This window comes from Coptis chinensis, chromosome 6 (genome assembly GCF_015680905.1).
Source record: "Coptis chinensis isolate HL-2020 chromosome 6, ASM1568090v1, whole genome shotgun sequence".
Taxonomy (NCBI): domain Eukaryota; kingdom Viridiplantae; phylum Streptophyta; class Magnoliopsida; order Ranunculales; family Ranunculaceae; genus Coptis; species Coptis chinensis.
In genome coordinates, this window is record NC_141461.1 from 76687767 (window position 1) to 76713308 (window position 25542).

The following is a 25542-nucleotide window of genomic DNA, read 5'->3' on the forward strand; positions in this document are numbered from 1 at the left end:
TAAGAATCATAACTTGAGTATGAGAATTTAAGCAGACTAAATAACTAACCCTCTGATTTGATTTGAATTTTCTTTCTTGGTTTGGTAAAGCATTTATCTGACTGCCAGACTATTTACTTGTGTACGCCTTTACCAAAGTGTTGTGGAAACGATCACAGGTTAATAAGAAGTTAAGTTGGTATGCCCTGTAGCCTCTCAGTGACATGGATCTTAGTATCATTCAGATGAATAAACCTTGCCGTGGTGTGCTTTGGGTTACACCCCAACCCCCCAAGGCCTTTTAAGTTAACACCCCGCATGTGAATTTCTTATGAGATGAATTTCAAAAGCCAAGGGAAGTTGCCTTTCTGATCCTGTTTACCACTTTCTTGCTAGTTTTTATTGATAAAAAAGATTGGTACGTTGATCTTAATATCTTCTTCTTCCATGATAAAAGTATCTATTTCTGGGAAGTTTTTCTTCATTCTCCATTGAGGACAAAGGTAGATTGTCACTGTTTCTTTGTCATACTACGATGGGGGCATCTTCTCTGAGCCATCCTTCAACTTCTAACACTTCTATGGAGAACTAAGTTGTGGCCGAGCCAAGCAGAAATGACTCGAGGTACGTAGCTTCTTGGAGTTTAGTTTTTAAGGGTTCAGACACAAGCTCAGGCATACAAGCTTAAGAAAGTTTAGCACCGAGTAGATGGAATTGCTGAGACAACTCTTAGCTATGAAGCATGGATACTTGTCCAGAGGTAAAGTATCTGTGTCCGACACTGATACTCCCCTCCCCTTCTTTGATTTTTCCTCTGCTCCACGTTGTCGTCACAGCCATCTTCTCCCAATAACTGAAAATAACTTCTCCCCCCTTGCCCGTGTGCTATTCTCAAGCCGATCGATCCCTTGTTTCTCAAACACATCCTCCTCTTTTTCCTTTTCCTCAGCCGTCCTGTATCTCTTTGCATGTGGCGGGTTTGTTTGTTGAGAAGAGACTACCTTATCTTCTGCTAAAAGAGAGTTTGCAGAAGCTTTGGAAAATCAAGGGAGTTGTGAATTATTTTATTTTATGCCAGGTCAAGAATTAGAGAGTAGAGATTGTGAATGTTCAACAATTGTGCTTTACGGGCAACATACACAATAAGTCAGAAGAGATCCTTGTTCAAACCATAGTACAGAATGTTGAAGTATTGTGAAATTCCCTTTTTTGATCTACGATTTACATGTTTGTAAGTACCTCATGGAGGTTGAAGCAATGAAATCAAAGATAAAAGCATTTAACAATGCGAAAAGTAAGAAAAACGAATAATTAACAGAAAAAATTAACTTGAATCTGAGTCACTTACATTTGCTCTTGAAACTTTTTCAACCCTTCTAGCTCAGTCATGACTTCATTCATAGTAGGCCTCTTTTTCCCAACTAATTTAAGGCACCTCTTTGCAAGTTTAGCAACAATCAAGACTTCTTCTCTGCTTGCATTTTCCAACACCAGAGCCTCTAGAATTTGATACAAACGATCTTGTTTGAGTGATAATATGAAATGCATAGCAAGGTTCTTCTCGTTCTCTGATCTTGTAAAGGAAATTGGCTTTTGTCCGGTTAAAAGCTCCACAAGGACTATTCCAAAGCTATAAACATCACTCTTTTCCGTAAACTGACCTGATTGAAAGTACTCAGGATCCAAATAACCAAATGTCCCTTGAACCATTGTGGTTAGATGAGTTTGATCAAAGGGCACTGATCTTGAAATTCCAAAGTCACATACTTTAGCTCTGTAGTTTTCATCCAAGAGTATGTTATTGGACTTTATATCTCTATGAAAAATTGGCGTAGACGCTGAGGAATGTAGATAGGATAGTGCTCCAGCAATTTCTTTGCAGATTTGTAAGCGACATTTCCACGAGATGGATAACTTGAGTAAATCATCATGAATGTAGTGGGAGAGTGTCCCGTTAGAGATATATTCATATACCAGTAATGGAACTTTTGTCTCCAGACAACATCCCAAAAGTTTCACCACATTTCTATGATTGATTTGAGATAGTATAACCAACTCATTGATAAACTGTCCAATCTGGCTTTCGTCCATTATTTTCGATTTCTTAATGGCCACTATTCTACCGTCCGTTAGCATTCCTTTGTACACTGTGCCGGAAGCTCCCGTACCAAGAATTCGACTCTCATTGAAGTCGTCAGTTGCTCTGTTTAGCTCTTCAGTAACAAAGATTTTTGTTTGGTCAACATTGCCTTCTCTTGAAGAGATTTGTTGTTCGAGCAGTAAACCACCGTTTCTCTTGAAGAATTTTTGTTTCTGTTTGATTTGCTTGTTTTCCCTTATTACTCTATATAACCAAAAACCAACTGCCGGCAAAACAAGTAAGCCTGAACCTATGCCGAGACCTGCGTGTTTCAGAAAAGAATTTTAGTGTCATACTGTCATGGTTAATTTTTAATTCAAGTTCATTACCAGTTGTGCTAGTGATATTAGGTAATTTTCTATGGCTATTTTAAATCAGTAGCAACAATAGACTATTGTAACTTAAAATTTATAACGAGTTTTACTAGAAAAGGATATAATACGAAAAACGTTATGTACCACTTGTAATAGTCTTGGTGAGATTACATTCAAGCTACTGATAGAATGATGACTTATTTGTAATTCGATGTCATATGCATACAAAAGTGATTGCCTTACCAATTACGATTATTAGTGCCTTCCTTGTGACCGTACGATCTTGTGCTCCTGACCGTATACAACCCAGTCCAATTTTTCTGCCATCGCCTTTGTACCCAGTAGGACAATCACAGTAATATGACCCAGCTTTGTTAACACATACAGCTCCTTCTTTGCATTGATTTGGACCTTGGCATTCATCAATATCTGATTGTTTATTATAGCCTATAGCCAAATAAATTTAATACATAAGAATGTCATATGTTTAGATCTTGTCAACCATGGTAAGCTTACAATCTATTTTGTATTATCCAAGCAAAAATGTGAAACCAGAGGAATAAATAATAATGTCAAAAATTGCCGAAGAAATGGATGGTTGGTTATGCAACTATATGCGCACATAGGCTGTTGTTTTGGAGAAGACATGCCTTTGTGGCATTGTGCGTATTCAGCAGACATGACTGAACACGAAGTTTTAACAGTTTTTTGGTACGGTTATGCATCTGTTTTGGAGTTCGGATGCTTTTCAATATACCCTCTAGGGTGTTGGGTAGGCACCCGACAGGCCAACACGTTGTATAGAAAATAATTAAGTTTATTTACCTCGACATCCACGGAGGAGATATGGATTTCCTCGAAAACCTTCCAAGCAACGACATTGATATCCTTGGCCATTACTCGAGTCAATACATTTGCTATTGTCTTTGCAAGCAAAATTTGAAGCATTCCTTTTAGCTTCTTCGCATGTTTCTTCTCCGATGGCCCAATCCAGCACAGCACTTGAACTTCCAGTATAATTAAGTGAACCAGTCATGTAACTAGTTGCCAGTTTAGCTGTGTTTGAAAACTGGCCATCATCTACTGCTGCAAAGCTGCAACCATTGAAATCAGAAGCCCGCAATCTATTCTGTATGTTGATGCTGTCTACTTTCAACTTAAATGCTTTGAGACCCGATGGAATTTCGATTTGGCAGCAGCCAATTCCGGCACAAGTCCCATTTGGCACATTCAAATTGATGGTTCTACTGTTGCAAAGAGAGACACACCCAGTCAAGTACGTCATCTGAATGTCGTCGGGATCAGTTATGTAAGCAAAAATATCACACCCAAATGCTGATAGTATGTTTTGAGTATTGGAGAATGTAAATGGACTTGAACTTGGATTTAACATGACAGTCTTCCTATCCCCATTACCTGACCTATCGAAACAATTGGTTACTGACCATCCTTGGACACGCACTCGATCCATTGATAGTTCTAAAATCAGAGAACCAGTGACGCCTAAATATGGAACAAGAATACTATCATTGCTCCTACATAGAACTTCAAATCCTTTGTCCCTATAACATCCTTTCCCTATGCCGAAAGGGTAAGGAATGCTTAAGTTACCACATCTGGATGCGCAATCAGGTAATGTTAGATTTTCTGCATATGTGGATAATCCTACACATATACAGAGAAACAAAACAGTCGGGAAGATTTGCTTGTACGTAGCCATGCACTCAACCATGAACACTCGATCCAATATTTCTGGAGATATCAGACGGCGTGACTAGGATTTTGGTTGGAAGGTATATGGATGAAATGAAGACTACGCTTTCTCAATGGAAATGAGACTGAATGCGTGTATTTATTTAAGCTACGAACAGTTTAATTTTCAAAGTCTGATGAAGCGCTTACTTGTCCTCTTAAGAATATTTTCATAAACTTAATTGGCCATTTCAACTTAGTAAACGCGTGTAATTCAAGATAGAAAACTGAAAAAATAAAATCTTTAAGGGATATTTATTTGTGTTAGTTCAGTTGCCTGATCACTTTACTTTAGTAAATGCAAGCTGGATGAACCAACTACTAGTCAAATATTTGTCCAAGACCAAGAATATTCATTGACGACCATATATATTTGGAACTTCTAAATGGTATCTAACTATCTAAGCAGGGAATCTTTTGGTCCTAGACTCCCAGCTATGTTGCTTGGAAGTCTGCATAGTCATTGTCCTCGTCTCCCTCAGAGGCTCAGATTAATTATCCATAAGTCATAATTCCACCTTTGATCGTATCGTATCTTACACTAGTGAATGCCCGTGCCAGTTGGCACTCTAGACGCATTATTTTTGAACAACACCCCAAGGGATCATCTCTATGGTAGGATAGAATCGATGATATAACAATTTTCAACAGTTTTATACTTCATAATCATTTCATTCTCATACTCAAGTGAGCTTAATTATTGCAATTCTATGCATTTTATTTCTCACAAACCAACTCATTACACATACTCTTACACATTCATTAATTCAATACATATCAGAATGAGCCGCATTAGATATTCAATTAGGAGGCACAACAAATAAAATATTGGGAGTCGCAGTTGATCTTCGATTAGGATGCACATATAGATTAGGAGGCACAACATTTATTCGATGTGGAGGCACATATACCAGATTGGGAGGTTCAATAGGATGACGTGCTATGGAATTGACTGGGTGAACTGACGAATCTCTTCCTCTCTCTTCCATACGCTCTTTAACCATGATTGCCTAGGAAGTATCAATTCGCAAATATTTGGAAACATGCAAAGTTAAATAATCAAAACGGAGATCTAATCAAAGAGCACGGCGAAGAGTCAAAGTAGTAAATTGTTGGATACCTAATTAAAAAGCATCGAGATACAGTTATATAATTAAATGCAAATTATTCGAAAGATTAAATTCGACGTAAATAGAATGGTATGAAGAAGTTAAGAAAGACATAAAAACTCGAAAGCAATCCAAATTGCTCCCCATGACCCATGTTCATTCATAGCCCATGATACAACACGAAACTCTAACAATATTGTTTCGTTGTTGCTTTAACTAATGTAGATTTTAACAATAAATGCTTGTATCATAAAATACCATTCAAACAACATTTTAACAATGAACCGATTTTTCACGGCGGAATCAATTTTATGGTATATTTATATTCAAAGTTACATGATACAACATTTTTAGAATTTGCACCCAATGTAATTGGGAGAAAGATACTTCAACCCCTAATATGGGATTCACTGCTACTGAATGATAAAAAAGGCCTCTAACGACATAGGGGGCACGCTGTTTGTGAATTGAAAAGTTGAAATCTACTATGAGGCAAGCTGAATGGAACTTGTACCATGGTGCTACTAAAATGGACTTTGGCACAGGGGACACGTTGATTTGTGAGAAGTTGAGAACCACTGAATGGAACTTGTGCTTGCAAGTTTTGCAAGCAAGTCGAGGAAGGATTTTTTCGTTGTTGCTAAGGACATGAATGAAAAGAAACTGAGATAGTTGGCACTTGGCAGTATAACACAAGCTTATTATTAGGGTTGTTCATTCTATATTAGGGCTGTTCATTCTATAGGAATCACATACATAACTTCCCACCATTCACTTAACTCAAGTCTACATTATCAATCGTATCATCATCCTCACCACAGGATATGCCCCGTGTCTTAAACTATGATGAAATAGATCGACCGGTGGATGTAGAAAACATTAAACATAAAAAGATACTAACACAAAAACAAATAAAAATTGAGAAAACCTGCATCAGTGCATAAGATGCACAAAGTTAAAAAAAGTGAAAAACCTATAGTGTGAAAAGAAACATGCATTAGTGCATAAGATACACTGTAAGATACGAAATAATATGTTAACTAACAGACGCAACTCATTTGGAACAAACGGATTCCTAATTCCCCACATGACATTAAGGGGAAGAAAAACATAGGTCAAATTGCCTACTCTAATATGCCTACTTACTCCAATAGAATGACTAATATCCTAATATACTCTGCCTCCAACCATCGGACTCCTGTTATCACATACACTAAGTTAATTTTCACATACACTAAGTTAAGCAGGTCACCTTCACTTGAGTTCAGGACTTGGAAGTCGGTATTGTTCAAGTCAGAAGAGAAATGAGAACAACCTTGATCTGCTTTTCCAATTGTAGCTGCTGTTCCTTTTTCAATGGCTACTCAATCAAGAAGACATGATGATTCACTTTTTGGGATTTGGGGATTTTGGAATAAAGGGAGTTCGAATGCCCGACGATGAGGAGAGAAATGGAATAAAACCCAAGCGAGAGAACTGGTATAAACCCCAGCGATGATGAGGTGAGAAGATATTTTTTTGGTTAAAAAACCGAAACTAATGTTTTTTGGGCTCGAACCCACTCCGTTAGATCTTGCTCAAAATAATCCCGACCATCCTTTATTATAATTTTGTCTTTTAGTGTTAAAAAAAACCTCTATCTTATTAGATAGATTGACTAGCAGGATTTTCTTCAACTAACTGTATTTTAATTCTCTCTCTGTTTGATTATAATTTTCTAGTGTCGAGAAGGTCTGCTCAATATGCTACAACAAAGTCGCAACGCAGAGCAAATTTTGATTAATGTGGTCCTCTACTCCTCTCCTAGTACATAACCTCCTCCAAAGTCAGCAGGCTGCATGAAGGAAATAAAATCTGATCAACTTCGTTGATTCTTTGAACTTGTACACCAAGTCGTTAATGTGTCATCGTCTCATTCTCCATTTCTTAAACCACGTTAGACAAATTCCATCATATTACGTAAAGTGGCATCTTATTAAGTTAGCTAGACTATGAAATGAGTCTTCCAGCTTTCACGACTGCAAGATACATGTTATTCTATTATGGAAGATGTAATGTGGTGTGATGATCTATCAACTTTTGAGGAAACCAACATAACAATTTAGCTTTATCCGACACAGGTTTATCAACGAATTCAGAAAGCAATATAATCTTTTAGTCATTGAAGCTGTGATTGGCATTAACCAGAAGCTTGCGCCGCGATACAAATTTTGAAGCTGAACATGTGTAAGCAATACCATTGAATGCGTGCTAAAGTGAAACGAAAACCAGAGACTAATGAATTCAATTCTCATTACTTGAAATGAAACTGAGTTTATTTAAATCCACATGGAATTCGAAAAATTATTGGTAGTCCTAATTCTCTGTTAGGAGAGTCAATACAATTACTAATTCTTGTTAGTTCTGTTGCAACTTACAACAGTCATTAACAGGTGTGCTTAGCTGTGTGAATATGATCTGTTACGGTGATGTGGAGCTGATCAGCTGACTTGACTCTGAGCGTCGTGTTGAGGTGGAGTTGATTGAGCGAAGTGGCATTACTAACTTGTGTTTGCTCAATGATAAGCGGTAAATCACAGCACTAGGCCACTAGTCATCGCTGAATGGACTTTCTACACCTTTCAGAACTCCTAGTCAGAATTATAATCCAGCTACAATATGTATAAAAATAAAGAAGAATACGATTGTTTGTCTTCCTCTAATTGAAGAGATACTGAAACTTCATTCTATACATACGATACAAGACTTGCTCACTAAGCAGAATTACCAACAACATGGAAAGACTTCCTCACCAAGAACCTAGTAATTGAAACTATACAAAAGGAAATACACATGAACTTAGAAACTAAATATACATAGATATTCTAATACTCCCCCTCAATGTGGAACGTGGATGTCAATAACGCCCACCTTGCGAATCAAACGATGGAAGCGATCAGCACCAAGTGGCTTGGTAAACATATCTGCAATTTGCTCTGAAGAAGTATAATGGGGGGCAATGAGCTTGGACTGAATTTTCTCCCGAACAAAATGACAATCTAGGTCAATATGTTTTGTTTGCTCATGAAAGACAGGATTTTCAGCAATGTGAATAGCAGCTTGATTATCACAGTAAACTGATATTGGAGAATAATGAGGGACACCAAGATCTCTAAGCAAGAATTTTAACCATTGCAATTCACATGTAAGAGTAGCACATGCGCGATATTCGGCCTCGGCGGAAGATCGTGAAACAGTAGCTTTTTTTTGTTCTCCAAAAAATAGGATTACTACCTAATAAGGTACAATAACCTGTCATAGAATGCCTAGTAGTAGGACATCTTGCCCAATCTAAATCACAAAAGCCATTTAAATGCAAATTGTTGGATGAAGAAAGAAAAATACCCTTGCCAACTGAACACTTTAGATAAAGAAGAATATATTGAGCTGCATCCATATGAGAAGAACGAGGTGCTTGCATGGACTAACTAAGATGGTGCACCGAGTATGTGATATCAGGTCTGGTTATAGTGAGATAAATAAGACGCCCAATAAGATGTAGATATAAAGAAGGATATGGAAGAAGAGTGCCATCTATAGGAGATAATCTCAAATTTTGTTCCATGGGAAAAACAGATATTCTACCACCAGTAACACCTACGTCTTTCAAAATGTCAAGAGTATATTTTCGTTGAGAGAGAAATAAACCCTTCTTTGAACGCGCAACTTCAATTCTGAGAAAATACTTCAATCTATCAAGATCTTTGACAAAAATGCTTCCTCTAAAAAACTCTTTGCACTGGTGAATGACATTATTATTAACTTATTACTGTCTGTAATGATAATGTTGTCGACATAGACAAGAACAAAAAGTGATGACTTTTCTGTAATACAGGAAAATAGTGAATAATTTGCACAAGATTGAGAGAATCATTTCCGGATAAGAGTGGTGGAAAAATTTGGCAAACCATTGTCGAAAAACCTGTTTTAAGCCATATAATGACTTGTTCAATCTACACACCCGTTGCTCCCCCTTTCTAGAAAATCCAGGAGGAAGTGTCATATAAACTTCTTCATTAAGATCTCCCTGCAAAAAGACATTATTCACATCCATCCATTTGAAAAAGATCCCATCCTTTAACTGCTGCTACTGAAAGTAAGGCTCAAATAGTAACAAACTTTGCAACTAGAGCAAAAGTGTCATGATAATCAAGACCTTCAATTTGATTATACCCTTTTGCAACTAAACATGCTTTATAGCGCTCAATAGTGCCATCAGAATGAAATTTGATTTTGTAAACCCATTTGCAATCAATATGTTTCTTATTTGGTGGTAAACATACAACATTCCACATATTATTCTGCTCAAGAGCTTTAATTTCCTTAGGCATTGCATCATGCCAATGAGGTGATTTCATGGCTTGAGATAAAGAAGTAGGTTCATTGGTTGATGAGATGCTAGAAAGAAATGATTTATGTGAATCTAAATATTTAAAATAAGAGATATAGTTAGATAATGGAAAAGTCGTTGTACCTGTCTTCATAGAGTCAATTGAAGTGGGTAATTTATCATGAGCAGCAGCAGAACAAACAAAATCCTTGAGTAAAACTGAACGTTGATAATCTCTGGTAGACTATCTAGTTGGTTCTTGTTGAAGAGGAACATGATCTTTTGGAATGGGATCAGGAGGAACGTCAACATGAACATTAGAATCTGGCACTAAATCAGTGTTTGAAACAATAATAGTTTGTACATCAGAGTGATCATTGACATCATTTTGCATAGGTTTATCAAAATGAGAAGGAAAAGTGGGATTATCCTCAATAGGACTAACAGTAACAACTGTTGAATCGGCCAATCGAGACAAATCAAGAAAAGAAAAAATATTTTCATGAAAAACAACATCACGAGATGTATATATTTTTTTGGTTTTCATATCATAAATAAGATAACCCTTTTGACCATGAGGATAACCCACAAATATACCAGGTTTAGCTCGACAATCAAATTTATGTTGAATGTATGGATTGTGTGCAAAGCAAAGACATCCAAAAACACGTAAATGGGAATAATTGGGCTTGGAATTGAACAACATTTCATGAGGGGATTTGTTTGACAAAAGCGGAGTGGGGATTTTGTTAATGAGTGATAAGCACCCAAAACTGTATTATAAAACCCCTGTAGAGACGTAACATTTCGGTTAATTTTGTGCTTAATAATCATAAAATAATCGTATTCTCGTGTTTTTGCAGGTTGGAGCAACCAACGTAAAAATGATGATAAAGCCAGTATTTAAGCACGGAATAGGGAGTATATATAAGCTTTCCAATTAAGCCCATGTGAATCCCAACAAATCCGGACTAAAGGCCAAAGACTCAAATAGTACATAATCAAGTCAAAAACAAGATTAGGTGCACAGAAACATCAAACTTCCGAAGCTCATATCTCTTGAACCAGGATTCTGAATGCAACAAGTGAGCTGCTCAGACGATCAATGCGACGAACTCTACGCATAGGCATGAAGTTGTAAAAATGCCAAAAGACCGGACCGCCACTGGACACTGCACATGGACCCACTATGCGGACCTGCAAGATTTGATGAGTCATCATGCAAGTCAAGACAAATGTGCAAATTATTGGCACAAAATTGACACCTTGCATGCAATTAATGAAGTTAGTTGGATTTAGGTGATAATTATGTAAAGAATGCAAGGTGTCAAAAGGGGGTTTAGTGTTTGGATAAGAATGGAGTGAATGAGGGGGATGTTTCATGTGGGAGAACAGAAAAAGCTCTCTTATGTATTAGGGGGTTGATTTTGGAGCATTAACTCCTCTCTTTGTTGGATTCCCCTTTTCCATTCCTTGTCTTGTTTTAGTTGTTAGTTTTAGTTTTTATAAAAAAAACTTGTAATAGTGTTAATGGAGAACATTAGTAGTTCATAAATAAAAGTTCATCATTTTCTTTAGATAATCAGTTTTTTATGCATTCCTTTTTCTTTCTCTCTCTCATTAACAAATATACCTTGTAGCTTTCAAACAATCCAAGGATCATGAGCTAAAACCCTCCAAGGTGGAGGGTTAATGATGCTCATGTGAGGATTCGTATATGTTCTTAGAAATAGGATTCACTGCTTATAATTAAGGACACATGTAGCACACTACCCCAAAATGGTGGTGTCCGGCCAAACTTGAGGCCTGGAAGTTAGGAAGGACTTCGTCATCTCCTTTTTATGCACGGATAGCGGCCAAGACGCCGGTCTTGTTTAACCTCTTGTTTCCATATTTGACAGGAATATGTTGCGTGAGTCCAGGAGTTGAGATGGTATTTCATAGATGAAATACCAGTTCAACTCCTTATGCTAGGAAAATGGACTTAGAGATAAGTTCATCTCGCTAGGGATCGACGTTCTATCAGCTTCGGGTTTGATAACGAACCCAAAACGGTTTAGAGATGGTAGTAATATGATTTTTAGGGATTATAATGAGTCCTTGCATGAGTAGCATGATTCTCTACCTTCCTTTCTCTATAAAGTACAAGTTAAAAACCTTAGACTTAGTTTTTCCATTTTTTTTTATGTGTCTCACATTTTTAGTATCCAAAGTTGATTTAAAACACAACAACCTTAGCTAGCAAATTCACAATAAAAACTTACTCACTAGTTTCCTAAAGAGCATAATAAAGTTGTGAGCTGTCCTAGACTTTAGGTTGGTTCGAATTCTTACTTGAGCTAAACGCATGAAAATACGTGAGTAAAGACTTGAGTCTACACCAAACGGACTAGAGAAATTCAAATCTTTATACCGCAAAGTGTGGATATCAATGAGATAAGTAGCTGCAAGGACACATTCTCCCCAAAAAATTAGAGGTAAATTAGTTTGGAATCACAAAGCTCGTGCGACTTCAAGAAGATGTCGATGTTTCCATTCCACAACTCCATTTTGTTGGGGTGTGGCAACGCAACTTCGTTCATGAATGGCACCATGTTGACTAAAAACAATTGCATATCCTTTGAGAGAAACTCGATTCCATTATCGGATCGAACTTTTTGAATTTGGGATATCACCATCTCTGGATGAAATAAATTTAACTTTTGAATTAAATTGTTGCATAACCATAGCAAAAAAATATTGTACAAACTTTTTAGTTTCCGATTTGGCCTACATAAGCTATATCCAAGTGCAACGAGTAGAATCATCAACAATAGTTATAAAATATCTTGCACCACTCAAAGAAGATTGAGAAAAAGCACCCCAAATATCGCAATGAATTAACTGAAAAGGTTGAACACTAGAAATAGAACTCAATGGAAAAGATAAACGAATCTATTTTGCTTGTGGACAAATTTCACAAACATTATTTTTTGAACAAAAAATAGAACTATTTTGTTTAGCTAGAAACTGAAGGTGAGAAGATGAGAGATGCCCAAGACGGCAATGCCATAAATCAAAACTAGAGGAGTTTGTAGAGAACAAAGTTGTATTCCCTTGAAGTAAATAGAGACCTTCATGATAATTACCCAGTCCAATCTTCCTCTTCGTTAGCATGTCTTGGAAAATACAATGGCCACGAAAGAAGGTTACACAATAATGAATAGATTTTGTAAGTTGGCTCACAGATAAAAGGTTAAATTTGAAGTGAGGCACAAAATAAACATTTTCAAAGATAAGTGATGGAGAGTAGTGAACAGTCCCAATATGGGTGACCAAAGTGTGTGTTCCATCTGGTAATTATTGAACATATGACTCAACAAGTGCAGGTTCATAATACAAAAATAATGACAATGAAGAGTGTAAGGGGGATTTCCGTCAATAACTAAATGACAAGTGGACGGGAAATGACCTGGAACTATAAATACCCAGATTGAAATGAGAACCATTGGATTAGTTCTGGAAATAAGTAATCTCATATTTATCATGAGTGTTTTATAAACATGTGTTAGTCACGTGACAGACGCCTCTAGAGATAACAGTTTTTCTAGTCATTAGGAACTGATATAGACAGTTCCTGAATAGAAGGAAATTGAGGAGGACGGTTGTAACGCCCGTATTTAAAATACATATTTATTAATTAATTAATTATTTATTTATTTATTTAAAATTGGATCGGATGCCTGGTTTTTGGGCCCGAGTCTATATTGGGCTTGGGTTTCAAACCCAAGTATATATTCACATTGTTCTAGAGAATAGGGTTCGGGGGAGAATAAAAAATTAATAAAAATAGAGGCAGAGAGAGAAGCTGGTTTGCTAGAGAGTGGGAACCAACGGTTCAGACTACGAGGGATTCGTGGAGCTGTTAAGACAAGTGAGTAGAGTTAACTCTCACCACTACTAGAACTATGATTTTCGTCTGTTTAGAATTTACGAATTTACTGTCCATATAAACTGTTATAGTGAGTAGTTTAGTTTTCATTTTTAGTCGATACCCGGGAATAACTTTAACTTTACTGTATTACAATGTTGCCGTCCGTTTTGTGCTCATTCCACTGTTGTTATTCTGCGTTTTGTCTGTCGTATGGTAAAGAAAACTTAGAGTATTGTTAAAACCTGTCTGTTATAGATTGTTTGTTCTTAATTACTAAAATGTATTGAACTGTTGGAGCTCTAACGAGGTCGTTAATGGCGGCCCAAATAAAATCGCTAGTCTATGATTTGGAAATGTATTAGTTGGATATTGATGTTGTATGTTGGGTTTTGCTTTTTGATTGTGGGATTGGTAGTTATCTTGGTTGGGTGAGAATGGATGAGTGGGGTTTCAGTGAGTGCTGGAGGTTGGTTGTTGGTGATTGGACGAGCTGTCGAAGCTCTGTTAATGGCGGCACCAAGAAATCGCCAGCAATAGTTTATGTAACTGTTATTGTTGGTTTTTCGTTTTTGATTGTGGATGATTGGGTTGATGTTTGGTTTTGGGTGTTTGAGTGCGTGAGGGCTGTCGAGTGGTGCAGGGGAAGCTTTGACAGACGTTAATGGTGGTCGAGATCTAGATTTGGGGATAGATCTCGACAGTTGATAAAAGGGTGTGGTGTATTAATTAAAAGTGTTTGGTTTTTGATAAGGAGTAAAATCGGTTTGATGAAGTGAGAGTTGGTGGTCGGAAAATTTTGGTGGCTGGTGGAGCTGCTGGAGGAAGGAGATGACGACTTGGGCTTGGGCTTGGGTCGGGACCAAGTGGGTCGGTTTTGGTTTAGGCCCGATTCTATTTTAGTTGTTGGGCCCGATTTTATTTGGTTTAGTTTAAGTTGGTTGGGCCGGTTTCAGTTCAATTTGTTGGGCCGAATCCAATTGTGTTTTGGGCCAGTTCAGTTTAAGTGTTTAGGGCCAAATTTCTAATATTGTTTGGGGCCAGTCCATAGGACTTAGTAGAGATCTAAGTGAGTTTTTCAACTTTTAGACTTTTGGGTTCTAAGGTTTGGGTTTGGCCAGTTGGGTTCGAACCATTACCTTGGTCATGAGCCCATGAGCCATGCACATTGCCTTTATCCATGAACCATGCATGGCTATGACCCTGAACCTGTCGAACATGGAAACGATAGGTTGACTTTGACCATTTGACCATTGACCATTGACTTTGACTTTGACCGTTGACTGTTTGACTTTGACCATTAATTGTTGACTTTGACTTTGACCATTGACCGTTGAATGTTGGCTTTTTCCAGTTTTTCTCATATTTAAGAATATGGACAAATATAGTAATAAAATATTATCGAAAATTATATAACGTTGTTTGTCATTATCTAATTAAGATTTGACGTGAGTAGTGTGTAAAACATATATATATATTAGGCTTTGATTGTGGACTGTGGACTGTTTAATTGTGCTACATTTTATGTTGTAAATTGTATGGACAAATCAAATGCTAAAATGCTGTGGAAGCTTGTATAAATTTGGTGGTCATTATCTAATTAAGATTTGACGTTGATATTATGACATTATATCATATGTTGGTATATATATATTAAATGCAATAGTTTTGGAGAAATAAATGTATAGACACTCCATTATTTTATTTGTGAGATGCTAGTAGAGTATTTGTGGTTATTTCCCACGGGATTGTGGCGTAGTGCAATAATATATTGGCACGTGAAAGAATGAAAGTGGTTATGAGATATAATTGAGATATTTCTAAATATTGTGGCTTAGTGCAATAAGGTAATTGACCTGCACGTGATATAGTGGAATGATTATGAGTCATAAATGTATGACACCGGAATAAATTACGTAACGAAAATCCTAGAACCTGACTACCACAACTCATGTGATTTGCCCTGTGTGGGCGTGTGTGATATGATTGGCCCTTGTGTAGGGTGTATATATAAGATGTTGATTGACCCATGTGTTGGGCAATCGTAGCCGAATAGTGGCTTGATTATTCCGTTCGCAAATATTGGAACGAGACGCGCGATATTTTATGCCGAATAGTGGCAGTACTTGCATAATGGCTTCCGTGAGAGGGTTACCTAGTGTGCGGCATCCCGCTCAGGGTAGTTACGCACGGAGTGGTTCATTATTTGAGGGGAGGCATGTGGATGTACATGTTTGGCGTTGAGAAGTGATTATGGTAGCTAGGGAAACTAGGTAAGAGATAGATACGACGTGAATTTTAGGGACACACAAAGAAAGCCTTAATTAATATAATTATGGTAATATGTTGGTTAATGATATATCTTTAGATAGATGATTGTATATGCTTGGCTGGTTATAGTTTAGTTAGAACCTAAAAGCCTCGTGGAGGAACTAAATGCCTTTTTATTATGCGTATGGTTTGTTGTGTAGTTAGTGGGAAGTTAAGGCGCCTCAGTGGAGGAACTACCTGCCTTAATTATTGTACTTAAGGATGTTGTATCACTACACCAGAATTTGTGATTTGCGACGGTTTTTAGTGTCCCAGGTCCCGTCGCTAATCGCCCTGTCGTTAATATTTGCGACAGGTAAGGACCGTCGTAAATGGAATTAGAAAACGACTTATGTAACCGTCGCAAGGTCGTCGCAAGGTCAAAGACAAACAAAACCGTCGTATTTCAGAAAAAGTATTTAAAAAAAAAATGCGTGCAGGCCAAATGACCTGCAACTGCTACACTAGTTGATTCGTAGGAGATCCCCACCCTCATTTCACAATAGTTCACATACAAACTAGGGAATTGGTCACATACCAAATTTAAAAAACATAGTTTAACTCCATTTTATAAATAGCATTACTTGCTAAGTGGCTTATTCAATCAACAATTTAAATAAACAAATATAAAAAAAAAACTCAAAAAGTTGTTAACTAAACTTCATAACAAACTAGTCTTTAGCTTTCCATTACTTGCACCATATTCTCAATAAGCCCTTGTGTAGCATATAAAGAACCTGCAACGACAAAAGTTCTTTTAATAAGATATAACTTGATTCAAGGATCTAAAAATATGATATATTTAATGAACAAAAAATGTTATCTAAGGGCACCTGCCGAGTTCATCACATTTGAAGCAACGAAAAGCTAGAATACATATTCTTAGACAATTCTAAGCATGAAGTAAAATGGTCTTCTTCGTACACCTTAACGTGCATCATAACCTTATAAAATAATAAATAAACTAGCCCCTTGATAAATCTAAATTCGAATATACCGAGATACGAAAAATGACTTTAATTTGATCGGTTAGAACAATCAGTCCCTTATTAATTTATGTGCTTGCCTTCCATATTAATTTCCCTAATTATTGTTTACTCATAGTCTAGATAACGGTCTTTAAACATCAAAATCATAACATTCAAACAAGTCTTATTTCACAAATAACTAAAATCAAACAATCATATGCTGAAATTCTAACATGCACAGAAACAAGATAAGCACAAATTAACTAAACCCCAATTCAAAAAAAATTAGAAACATTACCTTAGATATTGCTTGGATAATTAAAACTCGAACCTTCATTTTCTATAAACAGAGCGAGATGTGTACAAAAAAGTACCTAATCAATGTCACAAATATCCTCACATAACTATAATCAAATCAATACGATTTCACTTAAATTGACTCTAGCGTCAGTGATAGGAAAACAAAACGGAAGGTTTAAAAGCATATTGTTTACACACATTTCATATCCCATGTATGCGCGTACTCGATGAAAGCATATCCTCTTGGCTTATTTGTCAATTTATCAGTGACCATATGGACCTGTGATGCTAAAAAACAATCAAAAGCCAGAAAACAAGACCTCTTCTTCAGAGATATCCAGACTATGGAACAAAGTAATCACCTCATACCAACTACTTTTGTTTCTACTTTTATAACCTAATAAAGCTTTCAAACTAAAATATCATATATGGCACAACAGACAGTACTATGCCTCACTAGTCATGCTCACCTTTTGGAAATGGATTGCCGGAAAATCAAGGTAGATAGGAGAAATACCAAATGTGGAACAAATTACCACCCTCTTACTAGGGATTTTGCCCATTAGATAACCAAATACCATATGAAAATGAAAAAATAAACCAATTATTCAGAATGATAGGGGCATTGTTATCACAGTTTTGAACCCGATAGAGTAAAAGAGGGGAAAAAAGTATCATTACCACGTGATGGTCTTTTCCCCTCCATGGCTTCTTTCTTTGCTTCACAAAGATAGCAGATTCCTCATATATTTCCTCCACCACGTCCGGCTCAGAGTAATCCTTATCCACAAGCGACAGTTTAGATGGCTTTTTGCGGAACATATTCTTGAACACACCCTTTCCATGCTTCTTTAGCGGTGGCACCAGAGGTGTTAGCTCCTTTGGGGGTAATATATCGATGACAATGCAAGTTGTGTCATCTCGAAGTCCTTCGAATTGTACAACCTCCTGGAGATGTAAGAAGTGGGGTGTCAAATAAAATTTTAAAAGTAATATATATAGACACACATATATATACCCATCAAAAACTGCATTATCATCAGCAAAATAGAAATTTCAATTGGGATTATAGCGTACATGGACAATTTGAGAAGTTGCAACAGCGGGTGACATCCCTCGGCAGCAGTTCATAGCCGCCTCTGACGATAAAGCATCCCAAACACCATCACTTGAAATGACAAGCCTACCTCCCACAGTGGATAACTGTAGTAATCACATACAACAGTTACTAACAAGATGGTAAATAGTTTGTTTATAACTTCTTTACCTCGTAAAATAACTAATGGTTTTTTACTCATAACAGAGAAAACTTTGTTTTGAAGGAATTCAGAAATGATAAGACATGCTAGAACAGTAATGATAATGATAATACAATCCTGCTGTGAAAGAGGCGTAGAGCCAATCTTAGGACCACGATAATACAATGATGCATGGCCATCTTTCCTCCACATTGTCATCTCTCATCCACATTCAAAACATCCATTTCCGTCATGTGTATCTTACTTAAGTGCTCGATAGTGAATCACTAACTAATTTCACGATCGTCCATGTACCCGATGGAACGGACTTTAACTCTAACTCTGGCGGTGTCTCCAAGTGATGTGTCCCTCCAATATTCCAATCACCACCTCGGTGCATATTATTAGATCATTAGGACTTATTAGATCGTTCAAAACATGGAGTTTTGGTAATATGCAACGAAGAGACAGAAAAACCAAATGTGAATGAGAATCATCAAGAGGGTGGATCACGATTGTACGAGATAAGCTATTTAACAACAGACCTGAAATGAACGAGGAGAATATGTATGCGATAGAAGACACGGGTCTTGCTTGTATTTACTTCCCTTCCGATCCAGTCCACCCAAGGTTTCAATTGTCCTCTGTAAGCTCTCTCTACACTCATTTCCATCTTCACTTCGGCCCCTTCTTGGAAATAAGAACCCCTGGTCAATATTAACCAAGCAGCCAGATATATCATATACGCCATGCAATATTAACAACTGGTAGTTTCTACAATATTTCTTTGAAAACAAACCAAAACTGAGTAAGGACAAAAAAGGTAAATCGTGGGCACAAATATTACTTTATAATCTCAAGAACTTTGTTTCTGAAATGCAAAATAAAACTTTCTATGTTTTCTATGTTTTATAGAAGATGTTCATTACTATCCGATTTTGTAATTTGGCCTAACAGATCGGACAAACGCAGCCTAGCTTTGAAAGTCTGTTTTGACATAGAGAAAAAAAGAGAAAAATTGATAGTGCCATCACTTCTTAATATCTCTAGTTATTCTTCCTAGGCAATAATGGGTACTTGAAGCGGTGTGCATGGAGAGGCCGAGGTGGTAAACTTACCCTCTAGTAGGACACAGATATAATCCTCTTCATATTCCTTAAAACACCGGACTAAGAATATAAAAATGAAAACAATCTAACTAAACGATAATCTATCACTAGTGCAGAGTGAAAAACAAACAACTCCATAAAGTATGTGTTGGGGTTCGAAAGGATGCGCTCTTTAAAGTGTTATAAGATGTACCAGGGCAACACCATTTACGTGCATACGTTGGTAAGCTGACAAGGTCAATGGACATGAGTATCAATATCAACTTCTCCGAGTATGAGCCCAATCTGAACTCTCACCCACTAACTATTACAATAATTTGAGACGTATGATCTCGGGATACTCAACCGAAAAAGTATAGTAAAATAAAATATAATAAAAAAAAAGGTACTTCTAGGAGCATATCATGTTGTACAACGTCTTATTAAGCAAATCCTTGGTATCAATGAACCGATTTTAAACTTAAAATTAAGATGTATCCTTAGTATTAAGATGTAATATTTTGTAAACTTATTTTAGCATTGGAAACCCTGATGTAAAACTGAAAATTAAAAGAAAGGACAAAAGAACAAAATTAAATAAAGTAATAATGAAGAGTATTACACTAATGGGAAATGGAAACAAACAAACAAAAAACCAGCACCTAAAAAAATTCTACAAATATCAAGATCCCAAATGAAATGAAACAATAAAATTTAAGGCCGAGAATAAAACACAACAACATACAAATATCTAAGAAACAATCCAACACCTTATTTGAGAATCCAACGCCAAGACCAAGCAAAAGCCGGCCAACATACAAAGTACTAATTAATGAAATGAAATTCCCTGCTGTGTGAAACTAAGTAACACAGATCAGCATGTACAGGTAAAAGATTCTAGAGATATACAACCAAGCACACGGCAGTTGAAGTACGAATATAGAAGTAGCACAATTCAACAATCTAGACATGGATTAGTCATTATTCCATCTTTTAAACACTAGCAGTAGCCACATATATCTTAATCATCCCCCCATGCTTGTAAAGTTAATTATACATACTTTCCAAGATGCGCACAAATATCAAACTGTTCACCCCTAAATGGAATGAAATGAGAATTATTAAAAAAGAGACCTTGAGAAATCCAGCACAAATCGCATAATTTCATCAATTGAATCACATCCTATTACTTAATAAGTATTTGAATTCTTAAAACTTGTAACAGACCAAAACACAAAATGAGGGTTTAGCTAACCTTGGAATTTTCTGCATAAAGTTAATGATATACCTGCATGCCAAAACCAAATCAGCCCTCTGACTGGGACTAACATACTTATATCCAGAGAGAGCGTCGCAAACAACATCCAAAAAGAGCTCTCTTCTAACAACAACAGTTGTCGTCTTTTTGTACAACTCAAAAGTTATCTTGTTATCTTACGGAAGATTTGTCAAGTTTTTCTTTATAAAAATGCGAATGATCTCTTCTCAAGACGTCAAAGACTCTCTGACTAATATGTAAAGAAGAGAATATGATTTACCATATATATATATATATAAACGAAGAAATGGGGGAAGGAGTAATGTAATAATACCTTGAAAGTGTGACGGGCTTTGCAACCCATGAGTTGCAAACTACTATGCAAGACAGACCTGGTATACCGAAAGGAGTCATTCTTATTTTCTTCATTGTCAACATCAATCACTATTATATACAACACTTTCGGTGTCTCTGTCATCTTCGCTGTGTTCATTTTAATCTTAAACAATGCAGACTTAAATGGAACGGAGGAAAAGAAATTTTTTAAATCGCCAACACATTCAAGGATTTTCAGGTCAGCCCCAACACGAAAATCAATTTCTCAGCCCTGGTCAACCAATTTTTTGAACCTTAACCCACAAACAAACAAAAATTAAAAAGGAAAAATCAATCCAAATGCTATTAACTAGTAAATAGAGAGTCTCCAATCAAAAGGAAAGAAAAATCGTACCTTGAAGCCTTATAGGAAGGAGATTAAGTACACTGATCCAAGAGAGGAATAGATAAGGAGGAAGACTACGACTGGTGTGGATTGAATACTTTTGTCGATGGATAAATCATTGATGGGTCGAAGAAGTTTCAGGAAAAAAAATTAGCAAGAGGGTTTCTGGAGGCTGGACGGACGAAGAAGGCAAAAATTTAGTTTTGAGGCAACTAGGGTTCAATTGAGTGGCGACGGCTTCAAAGAAAATTAAATACACTTTTGCCCGTCCTTGATTAAGGACAAAAGAAGTTGTCGTCTATTTTTTGGGCTAAGGACGCATGACGGGTTTCCTCATGTTTGGGACTCAAAAGCCCGTCTTAAAATTAAGACAGGAATACTTGTCTCAATAGGTCATCCTAATTCCACAATTCTGGTGTAGTGTATTAGTCGTTGAAAGTTAAGGCGCCTCGATGGAGGAACTAACTGCCGTATGGTTTGTGTATATATATGTATCATTATATGTTGTATTTTAGAGTTACTCACACCAGCATTTTTATAATGCTGGCCCGATTTGCATGTTTGCTTATCGGGTGTGTTCATTAAATGAACATAGTTGATAAGTATTGACAGGTTTAGTGTTGAAGAAGATTGGTTGCTGCTTGTGGTTTGCGTTAGCGTCGCATTTCAAGATAGGCCTTGTTTTCCTTTGAGGTGATATAGATTTTCAGTTGAGATAAGGTTATTTGCATTTTCATTTGTAAATTTTTGTAATGGAGATGACTTTTGTTTAAGTTGAAATTTTTATTGGTTTTTAATTATCCGCATTATTTAAACTGTTTATGGGTTTTTGGGAGTTGAGAGTGCATCACACCTCGGAGATCGAAGAGTCGGGAACAAATAATATTTTTCCGAATTCTGTCGAAATTCGGGGTGTGACAACGGTCCTTGATGATAAGGAAGGAATCAAGATGACATATCTCTAAGAGTTACCTTTTGGGCCTAATCTTCCCGTACATGATAGGTTATTATGATCTAAAATGAAACCTACCTCTGATAAGATATGGTCCAGATTCAGAATTCCAAGAGAAGAGGATTCCTAATAGGAAAGCAGAGTCCAAAGAGGGGAGGAAACTCACAAGCAGAGGGTTAGCCATAACCCTAGGACTCCTAATTAGACTCCTCCTACATAAATAATAGGAATTCGCTCTTAGGAACTACGTGCAATAGGATTTGATTCTTCAAAACATATAGGAAGATATGTAGGCAGCCGCAAAGCGGTTCAACCCTGATCATTCAATCATCTCATTTCATTTCTCTCATTAATCCCAAAGTTCTTCATCACACGGCATAGAGGAGGATCGTAGGATACTCAGAAATTCCCTTACATTTTTTGGCGCCGTCTGTCGAGAACGGTGGCAGGTAACATTCGTTTGGTCGTCCGATTTAGTTTAAACACTTTTAACATTGTGATGGCAGGAACTATGAAGACAAAAGGTGGTCTACTACTCGCAGGATCGCTGTCAGAGAAGAGGTACGTGAGATACCTGATGAAGGAGAGAATATCGAACATTACGAGGCAGATATCCCCATTCAAGGACGGTATAACTAGCACCGACGGACTAGTCGCCCTGGGTGCAAGCACTGACAATGATGCTCAAGGAGAACGTCAGAATGGCGAGAATGCTACTCTTACCACTCCGTGAGTCCGCTTTCGGGTAAGCCAAGGGTACGGACTGAAGACAAAGAAAGATGAAACCTTGAGCGAGAAGTACAACTATTGAGATAGTTGTATCAATCTGACACAGGGAAGGAGCCGCACATCGATCTCGATGGTGATGGCCTCCTAGGGAGCGGTCAGATCAGGAACTCAAGACGACGGGATCCAGTTCGGTGCGAGCCATCAGAATTAGAGTACAGTAGTTCGGACGAACACTTAAACTCTGCTGAAGAATCAGAATCAACAAATCAAGATCGTGATATCAACCCTCGACACCAAATAAGAACTTAGAACAAAAGAGTGTCTAGCAAAAAAAGCGCATGGGAGACTGAGAAGAACGACCTAATCCGTCAGATGCATAGGATGACTGGTAAAGGAAGAAAAATGCAAGACTCCCTTGTTCAATCCGCTATAATGGGGGCGGGCTAATCTTCTTTCTCATCAAGAGTGGTCAGAAAGCCCTATCCCCGCGGTTACAAACAACCTAAATTTAGTATCTTCAGTGGCAAGTCATATCCAGTGGATCATGTGTTCAGATATAGAGCCACCATGGGACAGTACGAAAGGCAAGACCACGTCATGTGTCAAGAGTTCAAAGCTTCACTATCTGGATCCACAGTCTAGTGGTACTATAGGTTACCAGAGCGGCAGATCAGGTCCTCAGCAGAGATGTTTAGAATCTTCATTGACAGATACTCATGCAACAAGCACCAACCAAAATGGATCGATGCACTGTTCAACATTAAGAAAAAGGACGGCGAAGCATTGAGATCCTATATGCAACACTTTATGGAAATTTTGATACAGATAGAGTCTTGTGACGAACAGACTGCTATTATAGCTTTCAAACAAGGGTTGGATGAAAACAACGCCTTATTCAGATTCATCTAAAAACCACCCCGCGATTTGGAGGAACTCCTAGACAGGGTTGAAACTCATGCAGGGTGGGAGGACGATGTCCTGAATAGGCGTCAGGAAGCAAAGAAGACCAATCGGACAACCCCTTCAGTCCCACGAGAAGGGCAGGGGAACTCCTCACCTCCAAAGCATAAGCGAGACCGCTATCATGGTCACCAAAGGTCAGATTCCCTATCAAAGGGGCGAATGCCAAGAGGGCAGTACCAAAATTTAGCCAGTAATAAAGATGGAAAACTACAGAAGAAACCACGAGTGGAAGGAGTTGAAGAAACTCTTCCCTCACTCGACAGGAACTTTGCTCCCCTGAACAAAATGTCGGACGAGATCTTGAACTCAGTCGAGAACTAGAGCTACCTCAAATGGCCAACTCCACTCAAGTTAGGTTCTTTGGGTACCAGAGATCAATGAACTTACTGTAAGTTCTACAAGAGTAAGGGCCACGACACCAGGACCTGTAAGACCTTGAAAAATGAACTCTATGATCTAATTGAGAGGGGGTACTTAAAACAGTTCGTAACACATGAGTAGGTGAATGCGGTTCAACTTGAAGAGGTCAGCACATCCAGTCGGGATCCCCCAAGAACTGGACCACTCAATGGTCACGTTCAGATCAACATGATCTCAGGAAAGGCAAGCCAAAGAAGTGGACAGGTCACAGAGAAAGGTGCGAGATACCAAATGTGTATCGCAAAGCAAATGAGAATCATGAACAGCGAATTGACTATGAATTGTCATCAGGTCAACACGTTGTCCCACAAAGATCCACCCATCCTGTTCACTGAAGATGACTGTCTCAGCATCCAGATTCACATAAGGACACATTGGTTCTTACACTTCTTTTTGGTGATTACGATCTGCATCGTATATTGGTCGATTTAGGAAGTTTGGCAGATGTGTTATACTATGACGCATTCAAGAAACTATAAATTCCTGACTCGGAGATGGCTTTCACTTTATCAGCTCCTAAATGTTCATTTTATTACCCGTATATTATTGTATTACAGCCATTCTTACACTTATAGCTTTTATTTTATTGCCTTTTTAAGGTTATAGAGAATTTCAGACCACTTATCATAAAAGCTGCGTCTTAGCACCAAAAGGAGCCTTAATCACACTTATTATGAAGACCAGAAGCTGCTATGAAAAAGTGCTAAAAAAGTCAACAGTCAACAACCAAAGTCAAAGGTCAAATCCCTCAACTCAGAAGACCAGAGATGGAGGCCCTTATCTCAAAATATGGCATTCTCCAAAACCTATCTTGGTCAAGAAGAAATCAAAAGACAAAAGGCAAAATCAAAAGCAAAATCAAAAAGTGAAGTGTGTGGTGTCTCAATTATAATGAAAAAGGGCAAATCAATAAAAGGCAAAAGTAGGGGTATATAATCTAGAAGTTAGGGAGAGAGAAAGACACCTAGACTTAATCTAGTGTCATGTAAGATTTATTTTCTTGTCTAGTTTTTCAATTAAGT

The 25542-nt window shown here is 37.4% G+C and overlaps 2 protein-coding genes across 3 annotated transcripts; both read right to left on the reverse strand.

Annotated features, from left to right (window-relative positions):
- Positions 1-301: 301 nt before the first annotated feature.
- LOC147494548 (wall-associated receptor kinase 5-like) lies at positions 302-4277 on the reverse strand. 2 transcript variants are annotated; one of them, XM_086568994.1, is made up of 4 exons: positions 3259-4277; positions 2677-2880; positions 1328-2381; positions 302-988 (listed from the first exon to the last, which is right to left on the reverse strand). In XM_086568994.1, exons 1-4 carry the CDS (start codon positions 4163-4165, stop codon positions 982-984), a joined length of 2172 nt encoding a protein of 723 aa, XP_086425120.1. In that variant the 5' UTR covers positions 4166-4277; the 3' UTR covers positions 302-981. The 2 variants fall into 2 exon arrangements, with proteins under 2 accessions (XP_086425120.1, XP_086425119.1); XM_086568993.1 differs by having other exon boundaries at positions 302-991.
- A 12159-nt stretch (positions 4278-16436) lies between these two features.
- On the reverse strand, positions 16437-18495 carry LOC147494549 (putative protein phosphatase 2C 12). Its single transcript, XM_086568996.1, has 3 exons — positions 18229-18495; positions 17833-18099; positions 16437-16620 (listed from the first exon to the last, which is right to left on the reverse strand). Exons 1-3 carry the CDS (start codon positions 18280-18282, stop codon positions 16573-16575), a joined length of 369 nt encoding a protein of 122 aa, XP_086425122.1. The 5' UTR covers positions 18283-18495; the 3' UTR covers positions 16437-16572.
- Between the last annotated feature and the right edge of the window lie 7047 nt (positions 18496-25542).

Bases quoted from the DNA above. Each gene is read 5' to 3' on its own strand.
- LOC147494549 (XM_086568996.1), bottom strand. From the start codon at position 18,282: ATGAACTGCTGCCGAGGGATGTCACCCGCTGTTGCAACTTCTCAAATT. The intron at 18,100-18,228 runs GTACGCTATAAT...TTACATCTCCAG, and splicing joins CAACTTCTCAAATTGTCCAT to GAGGTTGTACAATTCGAAGG. The intron at 16,621-17,832 runs GTAATGATACTT...TTGTCGTTGCAG, and splicing joins GGGGAAAAGACCATCACGTG to GTTCTTTATATGCTACACAA.
- LOC147494548 (XM_086568993.1), bottom strand. From the start codon at position 4,165: ATGGTTGAGTGCATGGCTACGTACAAGCAAATCTTCCCGACTGTTTTG. The intron at 2,881-3,258 runs GTAAATAAACTT...ATTTGGCTATAG, and splicing joins TCTCCTCCGTGGATGTCGAG to GCTATAATAAACAATCAGAT. The intron at 2,382-2,676 runs GTAAGGCAATCA...TGAAACACGCAG, and splicing joins GGCACTAATAATCGTAATTG to GTCTCGGCATAGGTTCAGGC.